The sequence below is a fragment of the Suncus etruscus genome, chromosome 7 (assembly GCF_024139225.1).
Source record: "Suncus etruscus isolate mSunEtr1 chromosome 7, mSunEtr1.pri.cur, whole genome shotgun sequence".
Lineage (NCBI taxonomy): Eukaryota > Metazoa > Chordata > Mammalia > Eulipotyphla > Soricidae > Suncus > Suncus etruscus.
The window spans coordinates 41,240,694-41,254,566 of NC_064854.1; the positions used below are offsets into that span (position 1 = coordinate 41,240,694).

Below are 13,873 nucleotides of genomic sequence, written 5' to 3' on the forward strand. Positions count from 1 at the left end.
CCTAAGTTCGAACTCTGGCTTCCTGGCATGGTCCAAACATTTCCAGGAACAATTCCTGAGTGCAGAGCCAGGAATAATCACTATGCACCACCCAGGTATGTCCTCCACCCCCTCCCACAAAAAAAGAAATCCTCAAGTCACAAAGGATCTAGATATAAACCCAAAACATAATAATACCTAAAGATGTCACTACTTAAAATCAAATTAACTCCAGTAATGCCAATACAATTTTTAAACATGAGAAAGCCAAAACAGGCCAAGAAAACACAATACGCTGGTAGTAATCAAAGACAAAATCTAAGCACCTTAAATAAATAAAATGAGAAGGGAATAAAGTAGCCCAAGCATTCACAGACAATTTTTGTGAATTAATCCTGAACTTCATCTTCGCTTCAACAAGTACAGTTCTTGTCCTATTCCAGAATACAATGTACCAAATATAGAAAGCATAAAAATTCAATCAAGAGCCTGAGCGACAGCACAGTGGAAGAACATTTGGCTTGCACACGACCAACCCAGGACAGACCAGGGTTCAATTCCCGGCATCCCATATGGTTCCCCAAGTCTGCCAGGAGAGATTTCTGAGCGGCAGAGCCAGGAGTAACCCCTAAACGCTGCCGGATGTGGCCAAAAAAAACCGACTAAAAAAAAATTGAACCAAGATACCCAAAATAGGGAAATATCCATAGCTGAGTTGATTGCCTTTCACAAAGCAACTGAATAAGTGCCCCCACCCCCATCTCCAGCTCCCTCACAGAGGATATATACACTAAAGTTTTATTTCAAAAGACAAGAGGTAAAATCCCCAAGTTCTAGAGACAAAGAGAGAATTCAAGAAAGAAAAATAATCTCTATATCATGGTGAAATGAACTTCAAGATCAGACTTAATCCTGTACAGTTTAAACAGAATCCAAAGGTTCCCCAAGCCCCATACTACTAACACCCACACTCCACCACACCTATCGCTCTGTCTCCCTAGTAGTCCTTGCATGCACCATCCCAGCACAGATACCAGCCTCAGCCCCTTCCATCTGCCCAGGACTCACAGCCATCAATAGTTTTTGTTTCAGTAACATCAGCTTGAACTTGGAAACAGGGGACATTCACTCACAATCAAGCATACATGACAGTAATCCAAGAAATAATCCATAAGCAAACAATTAAGGAAATGGATAGCAAATAAAAATGACTCACATGAAATAAAAAATGACTCACTTAAAAAGAATGCCAGTAAAAAAAAGATAAGAAATGAAAAACTAACAAATCTAAAGAAAGATATCAGTTTTAGAGCAGAGCACCTTCAAGTTAAAAAAATACGTGGAAGGTTCTTGAAAACAGACAGAGGGGCCCAGAGTGATCGCAAATCACACAGAGCACTTGTTTTGCACATAGGCATGTGGTCAATCCAGGTTAGATCCCAGATACGGTTCCTAGAGCCTGCCAGGAGTGACCCCTAAAAGTGAATGCCAGGCCCCCTTTATATATAAACCCCTTTCAAATATTATCTATCTCCTGAACACCTTACACAGGTTTCTGTGAGATAAAACTATTATTATCCCAATTCTGTTGATAAAATACTTAAGGATTATAGAGATTAAATATTTTCTCTAAAGATATGATGCAAGTAATGAAACAATTTTGATACCTATGACCTTGTTTTAATCCCACACCAAACAACTCTAATTATAAATTCAATGTAATTAATTAAAATATTTCAAGGTAATTCCAAAATTTACCTGAAAAATAGATTAAAGTGAAGGTGCTAGGGAGGTGGCTCAGTGGTAGAACACATGCTTTATGTGTATAAAACCCTGGTTCAAGACCCAACATCAAATACATACAGATATACATAATATAAAACAGTTCACCTATTTTTGAAATAGTAGAATAAGTACTTTGCCTTAGAGAAATCCATATATAATATATTTAACTATAGGGCCCAGAGATATAGCACAGCGGTGTTTGCCTTGCAAGCAGCCGATCCAGGACCTAAGGTAGTTGGTTCGAATCCCGGTGTCCCATATGGTCCCCCGTGCCTGCCAGGAGCTATTTCTGAGCAGACAGCCAGGAGTAACCCCGGAGCACCGCCAGGTGTGGCCCAAAAACAAACAAACAAAAAAAATATATATATATTATAATAATATATAATCCAAATATAAACAGTAGTCAAAGCTAATTGGTTTTGTCATAAACAATAAAGGACTAAAGTTTAGAGAAATTAATTTCTATAAAACAAAATGTAAGATAAAAATTGATATTCCACATTGATTAGTAGTGAAGAAACCAACTTCTCAGTAATACATCAAAGAATTGTATGTCTACTTTAAGAAAAATATAGACATGTTGTTTAGACCATTCACAAAAATTAGTGAGAAAAGAAAGGTAAAGGAAGGACAGGACTTAAAAAAACTGCAGAACAGTAGTTAAAGCAGTAATGCAGCAGATAGGGTGCTTTCCTTGCCTGCAAGCCAACTCAACATCCTATATGGTCCCTCTGAGTACCACCAGGGATAATTCCTGTGTACAGAACCAAGAATAAGACCTAAGCATAGATGAGTGTAATGCTTCCCTCTCAAAAAAAAAAAAAAAAAAAAAGATTATAAAATGAGGATTGAATAAATAATACAGCTGGTAAAGCTCTTGCCTTACACAGAGGTGACAAGTTCTATGCTTGGCACCTTTATGGTCCCCTGAACCCCTCTAGTAGTGATCCCTGAGCACAGAGCCAGGAGTAGCCCCTGAGCACCCCTGGGTTTGGCCAAAAGTTTAAAAAAATTTGAAGTTACAGAATAAAATATCAGGAGAATATGCTTATGCTTACAGGGGTCTCAAACGCCACAAACGGCCCTCCGTACAACATTTTGTGGCCCTGCCCTAGAGGAATATTTTTTTGTTTTGTTTTAGTTGTTTGGGTCACACACCCCAATGTTCAAGCCTTACTACTGACTTTGCACTCAAGAATCACCCCGAGTTTGCCTCCTGCGGCCCCCAGGTAAACTGAGTTTGAGTGTCCTGCAAAGGGCTTGTTAAATGACACATAGGCATGAGATACAAGTTAGAAGGTGTTTTTTCCCCATATGTATGAAATTATAAGAGGCAATAACTAACAAACCAGAGATTAGCAAACTTATTTGACCTAATGCTTCCTTTTAAAAAGAGAAAAAAAAAGGGGGCTAGAGAGATAGCATGGAGGTAAGGAGTTTGCCTTGCATGCAGAAGGATGGTGGTTTGAATCCCGGCATCTCATATGATCCACTGAGCCTGCCAGGAACGATTTCTGAGCATAGAGCCAGAAGTAACCCCTGAGAGCTGCTGGGTGTGAGCCAAAAACCAAAAAAAAAAAAAAAAAAAAAAAAAAATGACCAATCAAAAACACCCAGTACCTCCTCATTCCCCTAAATCTACTATCTTCACTAAGCAAATAAAAAAGCACTCCCCCAATACCACCTGGGTAGTTTCAATAGCACCCATTTTGGGAAACATGATAATAACATACAAAACAATAATGACATATGTTCTGCAAAGGATTCAAAAAGAAAGACCGCAGAGATTATCATGGCTACTTAAACAAGCTCAGGAAAAAACTCTCCAAAAGATAATATTTGGGGCCAGAGAGATAGCATGGAGGTAAGGCATTTGCCTTGCATACAGAAGGACGGTGGTTCGAGTCCCGGCATCCCATATGGTCCCCGGAGCCTGTCAGGAGCAATTTCTGAGTGTAGAGTCAGAAGTAACCCCTAAGTGCTGCTGGGTGTGACCCAAAAACAAAACACAAAAAAAGAAGGTAATATTTTAGCCCAGAATGAACCAGCATTCATAACATCTGGAGGGAAGAAAACAGAGGCCATGGAAGAGAGTGCAGATTACTCTCAGGTGGAAGCCAACTCATTTATTCAGGAATATCAACAAAAGCCTTGGAGAGGACTAAGCAGAAAAGGGTACAAGGAAGAGGTAACAGAGGATAGCAAAGACAGGAAATTCCTACAGAGAACTTCACAATGCAAGACCAGAGTTTGGATTTAATTCTAAGTAAAGGTGTCAGAGAGCTCAACAGGCTGATGCCTCCTTCTTTGCATGCAGAAGGTCTGGACTCTCGTCCCTACGCACTGTAGAAAGCAATGCAAGCATAGAACCTAGAGTAAACCCCAAGCACTGCCAGGAAAACAAACATTTTTTCTAAGTAGAAGAGGAAGCCAGTAAGGAGTTTAAGCAAGAAAGCCAAATTGTCAGCTTTTCACTGACAAAAATGTTCAAAGCTTCCTTTTATTATTATCATTATTATTTTTAAATTCTGAATCACTGCCACTAGAATGTGGACTGAACCCAGACTCCAACATGGAACACAAGAAGCATGCACTCCAGCCCTTTGAGTCATCTCCATGGCCCTTGCAGGGTCGTTTCTTTCTCCCCTTTTATTTTTTGTTTTTGGGTCACACCTGTCTGTGCTTCAGTAATGCTCCCAGCAGCACATAGATAGAAGTGGTGCTGGGAATCGAAGCTAGGGCTTGCAGAAGCTAGGCATGTGCTCTACCACTGAGCCATATCCTTCGCTCTCACTAAGGTTCTTTAAGTCATGCAAATGATTTGATCTAATCTCCTCTGCAGAAAAAATAAGAATCAAACAGTCGGGGAATGCAGCGAGGCCCTTTTACAACACTCAACTGAAGGAAAGCAGCCAAAGAGGAATAAGAGAGTCTGTGTGGTACAACGTGAGGACTCAGGGTAAGTCAGATGTCATGAATGGTGTGACTGCAGTCACCATGGTATTGAATTTGTGCTGGGCCATTTGGCTTCTGCAGAAGAGAAAAAGAAACAATGGGAGTTCACCAAGGCTCTGCAGGAGCAGGTCAGAAAGTTTATTCCCTCATTCACATACTCCAAAGAGAAAGCAGGACACCCCACTTTAGAGCTCCAAAATTCATACAGAGGGGCTGATCTCAAGACTATAAAAATGCCTTTCCCAACCACCTCCACATACACAAAACTTAGAAAATCTGACAGCAAAATGCTCAGATTGTCTCAGTTTCCTAATGAAGAAAAGCTTAGCCATACAAAACAAACTTTGATGCTCAGGACTTATACCTGGCTCAGGAAACCATATCGGACACTGGGGATCAAATCCAGATTAGTGGTATGTAAGGCCTACCCACTGTACTATCTCTCCAAATCCCTAAAACATAATTTTTAAAGGTTAAGAATGCAGTACGGAAGTAGAGGATCTGCGTATGATCCCTAGTGCAGTAATAATAATAACTATTTTTGATCTGCTAGAGCTTAAACCTAGCTTTCACACTTTACCACTGGGCCACATTCCTGGCTCCAAGATAAAAATTTTTGAGCACCACCATATGACCATAATATGGCCAAAGCTTCCACCTAGTCTAAAGGTGGTATAACCTGTCCTTCTACTTTTTTTTTCCTTTTTTTGGTGCACCGTTCCTAGAGGTACGGCAATACCAGGTCAATGCGTGAAATGGACGGAGCAAGCTCCTATTCCAGTTCCTAGTGCCAAAAATCCATTTAATATATTGTCATCGGATAGACGACGTATCAGATATTAAACTGATAAGAACAGATACTACACTTGATCTTAGCCAAAAGGCCGAGAAGCGATTGTCCTTCTACTTTTTTTGTTTTGTTTTGTTTTTTGGGCCACACCCGGCGTTGCTCAGGGGTTACTCCTGGCTGTCTGCTCAGAAATAGCTCCTGGCAGGCACAGGGGACCATATGGGACACCGGGATTCGAACCAACCACCTTTGGTCCTGGATCGGCTGCTTGAAAGGCAAACGCCGCTGTGCTATCTCTCCAGGCCCTTGTCCTTCTACTTTTAATACTGCAATATCTTCACTGTCCTACTGAAGAAGAAAATAGATATTCAGCATCATGGCAGTGCTGACTCAAGAGCACAGCTCCCACTGGATTTGCTTTTCCATTTTGGTTTTGTTTGGTTTGTACTGGTGTAGACACCACTTCCAGCAGTGCTTAGGGGTGCAAGGAGTGCCAGGATATAGACTCAGGACCTCACATGCAAGGCCTTCAGTCTCAAGTCACATTCCTGACCCTTTTTCTACATTGTCTTCTGGATAAATCTGAGCATCAAACACTGTCACATCTAAGAACAATAAAATAGAGTAAAGCTAGGGCATGAGACAGTTTCCTACCAGAGCCGCCCCAAACTTCGGCCAGGTGGCATTCGTTTTCCCCAGGTTCCTTGCACAGATCCACCACGTCTCTGCACAGTGTTCCCGGAGTGACTGGAACTTCAGTGAAGTGTTGCTCGTTGTTGCTGAGGTACACGGTGAGAAACATCTGACAGCAAAGAGAAAGATACAAGAGTTACAGCACCATCCCTGCTTCGGTTCTGCACCCCTTCATTTCGAGATGCCTTTCCACAACATCCTGGCACAGAAGAATAGGTGGCTGTCCTTCAACCCCATCAACTTTGGGGGAGAATCTGGAGCTTTACCAAGAGAAGACCCTACCTGTTGCCTACCAGAAGTACTGGCAAGGCCCTGGAGAATTCAAGGAATTTCAGGGCCAGAGTAATAGTAGATAGGGGCCTTCTCTTGCATGTGACCTAGTAGGGTTTGATTCCCAGCATCCCCTACGATAACCTCTAAATACAGCCAATGTGGGTGGCCCTCTAACAACAACAGAGAGTAATTTCATTTTTTGCTAATACTTAGGTAGCTGTGTGCCAGGCTCATATCAAAAATGTCTTCCTGGGCCGGGCGGTGGCGCTCGAGGTAAGGTGCCTGCCTTACCTGCGCTAGCCTAGGAAGGACCGCGGTTCGATCCCCCGGCGTCCCATATGGTCCCCCAAGCCAGGAGCGACTTCTGAGCACATAGCCAGGAGTAACCCCTGAGCGTCACCGGGTGTGGCCCAAAAACCAAAAAAAAAAAAAAAAAAAAAAAAATGTCTTCCTACCAATCCTGTATAGATCATTAGGGGATGTCATGTAATTATTCTCATTAACCCACAGCTTTCTAGGTCCTGCAGCTACTATCAACCACTTCAAATACCAGGTGTTCTTTCCCTTGTAATTTTCTTTGGGGGGGGGTCACATCCGGTCATGCTCAGGGGTTACTCCTGGCTATGTGCTCAGAAATTGTTCCTGGCTTAGAGGACCATATGGGATGCTGGGGGATTGAACTGCACTCTGTCTTAGGTTAGCACATGCAAGGCAAATGCCACTGCTCCGGCCTCTCCTTTGTGAGATTTACATTACTGTTTCTTCCCAGAAACTTTTGTCTTTGAGGGGTGGAGAGGTGGGGGGTGGGATGAAGCCACACCTAGTGTTGCTCAGGAGTTACTCCTGGCTCTGCACTCAGGAATCACTCCTGGCAGTGGTTGGAGATCATATGGAATGCAGGGGGTCAAACCAAGGTCAGCCAGGTACAAGGCAAGTGTCCTACCTGCTGTACTATTATTGCTTTAGCCCCTTTCTCATTAGTCAATGTTTACTTAGGCAGTCCAAAGCTCCACTTCTTAGGCTACACAAACAAGCAGAATAGGAGATAATCCAGACAACTAGAATGTGACCCAGAGTTAAAATAGTAGCTATGGATGTTAAAATAGAACCCCTCCCCACAATAAAGAAAAAAATACACAAAAAAATAACTGTATGTGTTCTTTTTTTGACTGTGGGTCACACCTGATTGTGCTCAGGGATCACTCCTGGCAGACTTAGGAGACCCTAAACTTTGTAAATATCCAAGCCAAAGTCAACGACAATAGAATCAAGAGACCTAAACTTTAACAATCTAAACCAGGGGTCTCAAAATCAATTTACCTGGGGGCCGCAGGAGGCAAAGTTGGGGTGATCCCTCAGTGCAAAGTCAGTAGTAAACCTTGAACATTGGGGGGTGTGACCCAAACAACTAAAACAAAACAAAACAAAAAAAGATTCCTCTAGGGCAGGGTCACAAAATGTTGTACAGAGGGCCGCATGGCCCTTGGGCCATGAGTTTGAGACCCCTGATCTAAACTAAAGTGGGCCTATTATACTGACAGGCCAAGGTGCAAAGAGTGATGGTATAGGATGCACTCTGGATTTTGGTAGAGGGAGGCTGACACTGGTGATGGGAATGGCCCTGACTCACTGTATGTCTGAAATTCAACTACAATGGACTCTGTAGATCACTATAGCTTCAATAAAATAAAAGGGAAAAAATCATAAAGTCTGTAAAAACTACCTGAAAAAAAAAAGACAGGCACCAGAAAGTTAGTACAGGAGCTCTTGTCTTGCGTGGAGCTGACCCAGATCTGATCCCCAGTACCCTATATGGCCCCAGCACTGCCAGGAGTGATCCCTGAGCACAAGCCATGTAGGCCCCTCAAACAAAAAGAAAGAAGAAAAGAGAGAGGAGGAAATAAAAAGGAAAGGACAAAGGAGGGGAAGGAAGAAAAAAAGAAGTGAGAGGAAGAGAAGAAAGGGAAGAAGGAATAGGAGAGGAGAAGGGAGGGGAGGGAAAAGATTAAGCTTACAGAAGTCCACTGTATGCAGTTGATGAGGCTAAAATAAATAGCATATTTAATTATGGGGATTAAAAACTATAAAGAGGTTATTTTCTCTCTTCTCCCCACCAGCACCAATTTTTTCCTTTGAAATATCAATGTGTCAAAAACTGTTTGGGTTGCAAATATGAGATGGAAGAGGTATTTACAGAAATGCTGAGTACACAGAGTCTATACTAAACACACACTGTATTAACAAATAAAAGGCCATGACCTAAAATAATAACACCTTACTTGGTGTGCTTTGTTTTCCAAAACACTTTCACGTGCATATCACTCAGGATGTTATTTATCATCAACAACTCTCAGAAAGCAGAGCAAGTCTGATGGTCTCTTTTGTGAGAAAAAGACAATGCAATCTCCCTGGCTGCTTAGACAAGATCAGGGAACCAATTCAACTCTCCAGATACATCTATTACTCTTGAATCTTTTCCTGAGAGTGGAAAACACCAGAAAATGTTCTAATGATCCACAGTAACCTCAGCTTTCGTTTACTTTGTGGGAAACAACAGCTTCATTTTCTTAAAGTAAAATACAAAATAGAAGAAGGGATACGTTCAGTTTGAGGTTATTTTCTCCTTAAACGGGAGTAGGTGGGTCTGGAGCACCTGCCTGGCATGTGAGAAGCCCCAAGTTTGATTCTGGGTACTGCATGGCCTCCTGAGTGCCACCAGATTAGTCCTGGGGGTCTAATTAGTGCTGAGGTCAACCCCAGCAACACCACCCCATGTCTTGTAGCACCAGACCCAAACTCTGAAGACCACCAAACCAGCAGGCCTGATACAACCCAGGCCTCTTACCACCCAGAGTGGCTCCCAGGCTCCTGAGCATAGGACAGGAAGTCTCAGCCCAAACCCCACTCATTAAATCAGCATGAACAGTAAGAGCAGGAGGTTGCCCCATTTCTACCTTTCATGAAGGAGGATTTAGTGCTGAGGCATTGTCATCGTTATACAGAAGGACTGAAGGAGGGAGGGAAGGGGCACACTTCGCTCCAAGCTGGGCCAGCAAAAGTCACATTGCTCCAAGGCTGCCCAGCCAGAAGATGAGAGTTCGAGGCTGGGTAGGTTAATGATTAGTTCCACAGTCGGAAGTAAAGCCTCCCGGCCTCCTCCCCAGTCCCCACCTGGGCTTCAAAATAAGAGTCTCTAACTTGTCTGGAGCCGACTTTCACTGAGAAAGCAGGGTGCTGGCATCTCAACAAGGGCCTCAAACTGACCCGGGAGAGACACCCCTCTAAGGAAGACACTGTAAAGGGGAACTGAGGCACAGAAAGAAAGACAACTGGGCCCAACACAGATCTGGGGGCTAAATGAGAGTAGGAATAAATGGTGTGGGAAGTGAAACAATTCAAAGGAAGAGAATAAACTCAGCTGAAACCCAGGTTTTCTTTGTAACTGGGACAAGGGTGATGGGAGGGGTAGGGAGGGGAAAGGGGCTTGCTTGTGATCACACTGAGGCCAGCCCCCCACTATCTCTTCACCCCAACTCCTTTTCCCACTTACCTCTCAGCTCCTCAAAACTACAGCTCTGTTCCTCCTGGAACCAATGCACTTGCTGTTCTGTGTCTGACATTCCTCACTCCATTTCCCTTAGTGACTTGATCACTGCCACCTCTCAGTGCAGCCTGCCTGCCCCCTTCCTAAAATTCCAATGCACACACACACACACACACAAACACAGGATTTTGCCCAACTCCTTTGTAAACTCAACAAGGTACCATATATTTAACTTATATTCTCTCTTCCCTGTTCAAATATAAGAACTATACCAATCTGGGTTTGTCTTTGCTCAATGTTATATCATCAGAACCTTGAAATTCTGAGAGGGGAGAAAGGGACAGAGAGAAAGGAAGAGGAAAGAAGGGAGAGAGGGAGGAAAGGAGGGAAGAAGGGAGGGAGGGAGGGAGGGAGGGAGGGAGGGAGGGAGGGAGGGAGGGAGGGAGTAGGGTGGTAGATGGGTGGTTGGATCATCTTTGTTTCTTCAGTCACCTCTGATGTGACAACAATGGTTTTATTTTAGATATGGAGACGGGGGTTCCACATGAACTTTCATCCACACTCTAGTCTTCATTCTAATACCTTTGCTAAGCAGTCAATGTCACAGTAAAAAATAAAGTCAAGTTGGGCTAAACAGGACCAAAGAGATCATTCAAATGTGGATGGCTCCTTCCTTCACCTCAGCTTACTGCTCCTCACTAAGAAAACCCAAGCAGACACCCCCTGACATGAATACCACTCAACCCCTCAAACCCCAGGCAGAGAAGACATGGGCCAAGATTGAATCTGGACAGTCACTCAGAAGATATCCTGGACAGCAGTCACCATCAATGATTTGGGGGGAGGGGAGGGGAAAAAAGAGAGGGGGGGGAGAGCGAGGGAGAGAGAGAGAGAAAGAGAGAGAGAGAGAGAGAGAGAGAGAGAAAGAGAGAGAAAGAGAGAGAGAAAGAGAGAGAGAGAGAGAGAGAGAGAGAGAGAGAGAGAGAGAGAGAGAGAGAGAGAGAGAGAGAGAGAGAACTTGAGCAAGAATCAAAGCACCAATGTCTAGGACCAATGTTCCCAAACTGATTTGGCCTACTGATCTTATCTCAGAGAAAGAAAAAAAAATCAAATCACAAATCATTCAGCACCTTCTTTTTTTATTTTTGAGCTACATCCAGCAGCACTCCTGGCTCTGTGCTCAGAAATCACTCCTGGCAGACTCAGGGGATTGACTACATATATGGGATGCTGGGGATTGAACCAGGGTGTGTAAGGCAAATGCCCTACCCACAGTGCCCAGCCCCAAATCTACCTTCTTTAATTGAGCAGAATAAGCCCACCAATTGGCTCCTCCCCCACTGAATTGTCCCAACACTGCAGGGTGCTGGGGAACCACTCTTGGAAACACTAACCTGGAAAACAATGGCCCAACAAGCAGGAGCATACAGGTCTGGAAAGGCCAGGCTTGTCACATTTATAGAAAGGAGAGAAGCCACAGCAAAGGGGACAAGGGGAAAGAATTTCAGAGATGAATTCACAGAGGCAGTAGAGACCAGATCCTAGAAGACCAGGCCACTGGTCCCTGATGGCTCATCACAGAAGGTGGTGCCACCTTGGAGTTTGGAACTCACTAATCAGGATGGGAGTGAGTTTGCTTTTAGACTTCATGGAGGCTTGATAATGCTGCTCCAGACATCACAAGCTGAAAACCATTGTTCTAAAACCAGAGCAAGGAATCTGGATTTTAATCTAAGAGGCTACTAAAGACTATTAGATGGTAGATTAGAGGTTGGGAGAGGCAATGAGGGTGAGTCTCCTGGTAACAGGCTTAGGGCTTCTTTGGTGAAGGGAGGGGATTATAAATGCTCTAAAATTCATGGTGATAGTTGTACAAACTGGATATACTAAAAGCTGTCCTTCAAAGTGGGCATATTATCCTCTCAAACTGGAGGGGGGGAGAGGGTGTTAGTGGGAACTAAATCCAGATCTTTGATATAAGGCACAAGCTCTATTGCTGAGTCATGTCTCCAGCCCCATTTATGTCCATTTTTAAAAAATCATTCTGGCTTATTATATAAACACTATAGGGAGACAGGGATGGAAAAACCAACTGAAGGAAGGGGGTACCTACATTGCCATTGATCCCAGAGTACAGAGAGGAAAAGGACAGAGGTGGGTGGGAAGAAAGACAGGAAATAATGGGAGCAGGGGTCAAGGATGCCAGGTACATTTGGGGCATAGAGGAGTGATCTAGTTCTAGACCGAAACCAACCAAAATGAAAGCAGGAGATTCAAATCACAACAGCTAAATCTTAAAATGATGCCAGTCAAAGAGGCAGGCTGGTGGGTGAGGGACTGGGTGGGGTAAGGTTGGAAGGCAGGAACATGATGACACTTGTTAGTAAAGGGAGGTTGACACTGGTGATGGGATTGGTGCTGGAACACAGTATGCCTAAAACTCAACTCTGAATAACTTTGTTCATCATAAAATAAACATTACGTGGCCAAAATGCTGAGAATCGGGCTGGATGCATACAGCAGGGACAATACCACTTGATGGACAGAAGTCAGGAATGAAAGTAGAAGGAAGAATTTAAGAGTGAAACTGCGCTGTTGGCTAAGGAACTGGGCAGACAGCAGTGCAATTTGCTGAGATAAGAAAGAGGCTGGAGAAGGGCCCAAAAAAGGGTGGAAGACACCACCTAAAATGCAAGATATGGGCCAGAAATTCAAATGGAGCTGGGAGGAGACAGTTTTCTATACAAGTCTGACTGGAATGCTAAAGGTAAGAGATGAACAGATACTGACAACAGGGACAGCTGGGTGGGACCATAGAGGTGCCATGAAGTATTGTCAAGGGTCCAGAAAAGGAAGCTGAAGAAGACCTGCTAGAAGACCTTTAAAGAAAAAAGAAATCTGGAAGTCGTGGACAAAATATTAACTTAAAAAAGTCTTCGTTTTTGTTTTAACCAAGCTGAATGAAGCTCAGAGACATCAGAAATGAGGGCTAACAAGGGATCCGAGATCTGACAAGTTAAAGATTGTTGATCACCTTGACAGGAGGAGATATAATGCAGATTAACTGCTGAGAAACGCTAGGCTTTGGGTTTTTCCTTTCAAGGAAGGCCTCCTAGCAAAGCTTAGAGGGGTCTGGGACTACTCCCAGAGATACTCAGCATACCAGGCTGAAGGGCTCAATGCTCAGGCCAGCAAAAACAAGGTGACCCAGGCAGAGGACGTACTGGGGATAGGTAGTACACTGGTATTGGGAGCTTTCATTTATAGGCCTTGCTCTACAGCACAAAGGAATTTTGCTTAAATACAAGGCAGAGAAGTGGACTACGGACAGAAGGCTGAAAGACCAGCTTTCACTTCAATATGGGCGTTTTTACAGACTACTTCTAAAGACTGATCTCAAAAGACTTACGGGATTCAATCCTTTAACCAGAAATCTCTAGCCAATGAGATGGCCATGAGGTCCATCCCTAGACTCACAGGCGGATTCATCCCCCTGAAGTTAGTGGCTACAGCCATAGGCCTGACCTTCTTCATAAGAGAAGTTACTGAGGTAGAGGCTTTCTTAACCACAGCACAATGCCAACAGTTGAGGGAGACCTGGGGCTTAAGCTCTATTGTTTTGTTTTGTTTTGTTTTGTTTTTGAAACCATCTCTGGTGGTGCTCAGGGATTACCCCTGGCTCAGAATTCAGGGATCACTCCTGAGTGATGGCAATGGGAACCTTATGAATCTGGATCAACCACATGTAAGGCAAGTGCCTACCTGCTTGTCGTACTGTTGCTCTGACCTCTGAGGTGAGGTTTAAGCTTTGACCATGGCACCTCACTTAGGACTGAAAAACCTAATTTAAAGCA

General features: G+C 43.7%; 1 protein-coding gene and 1 non-coding gene across 3 annotated transcripts in view; both read right to left on the reverse strand.

The window, feature by feature from the left end:
• Positions 1–13,873, reverse strand: part of TP53BP2 (tumor protein p53 binding protein 2) — a 64,819-nt gene that overhangs the window by 31,904 nt on the left and 19,042 nt on the right. For both annotated transcript variants that reach the window (XM_049776420.1, XM_049776419.1), the window contains exon 2: positions 6,164–6,311. In XM_049776420.1, coding sequence (XP_049632377.1) covers positions 6,164–6,311 — 148 coding nt within the window. The remainder of the gene's footprint in view (positions 1–6,163; positions 6,312–13,873) is intronic.
• LOC126014905 (U2 spliceosomal RNA) lies at positions 5,425–5,615 on the reverse strand. The gene has a single exon (XR_007497854.1). It is a non-coding gene; the product is annotated as a U2 spliceosomal RNA (small nuclear RNA).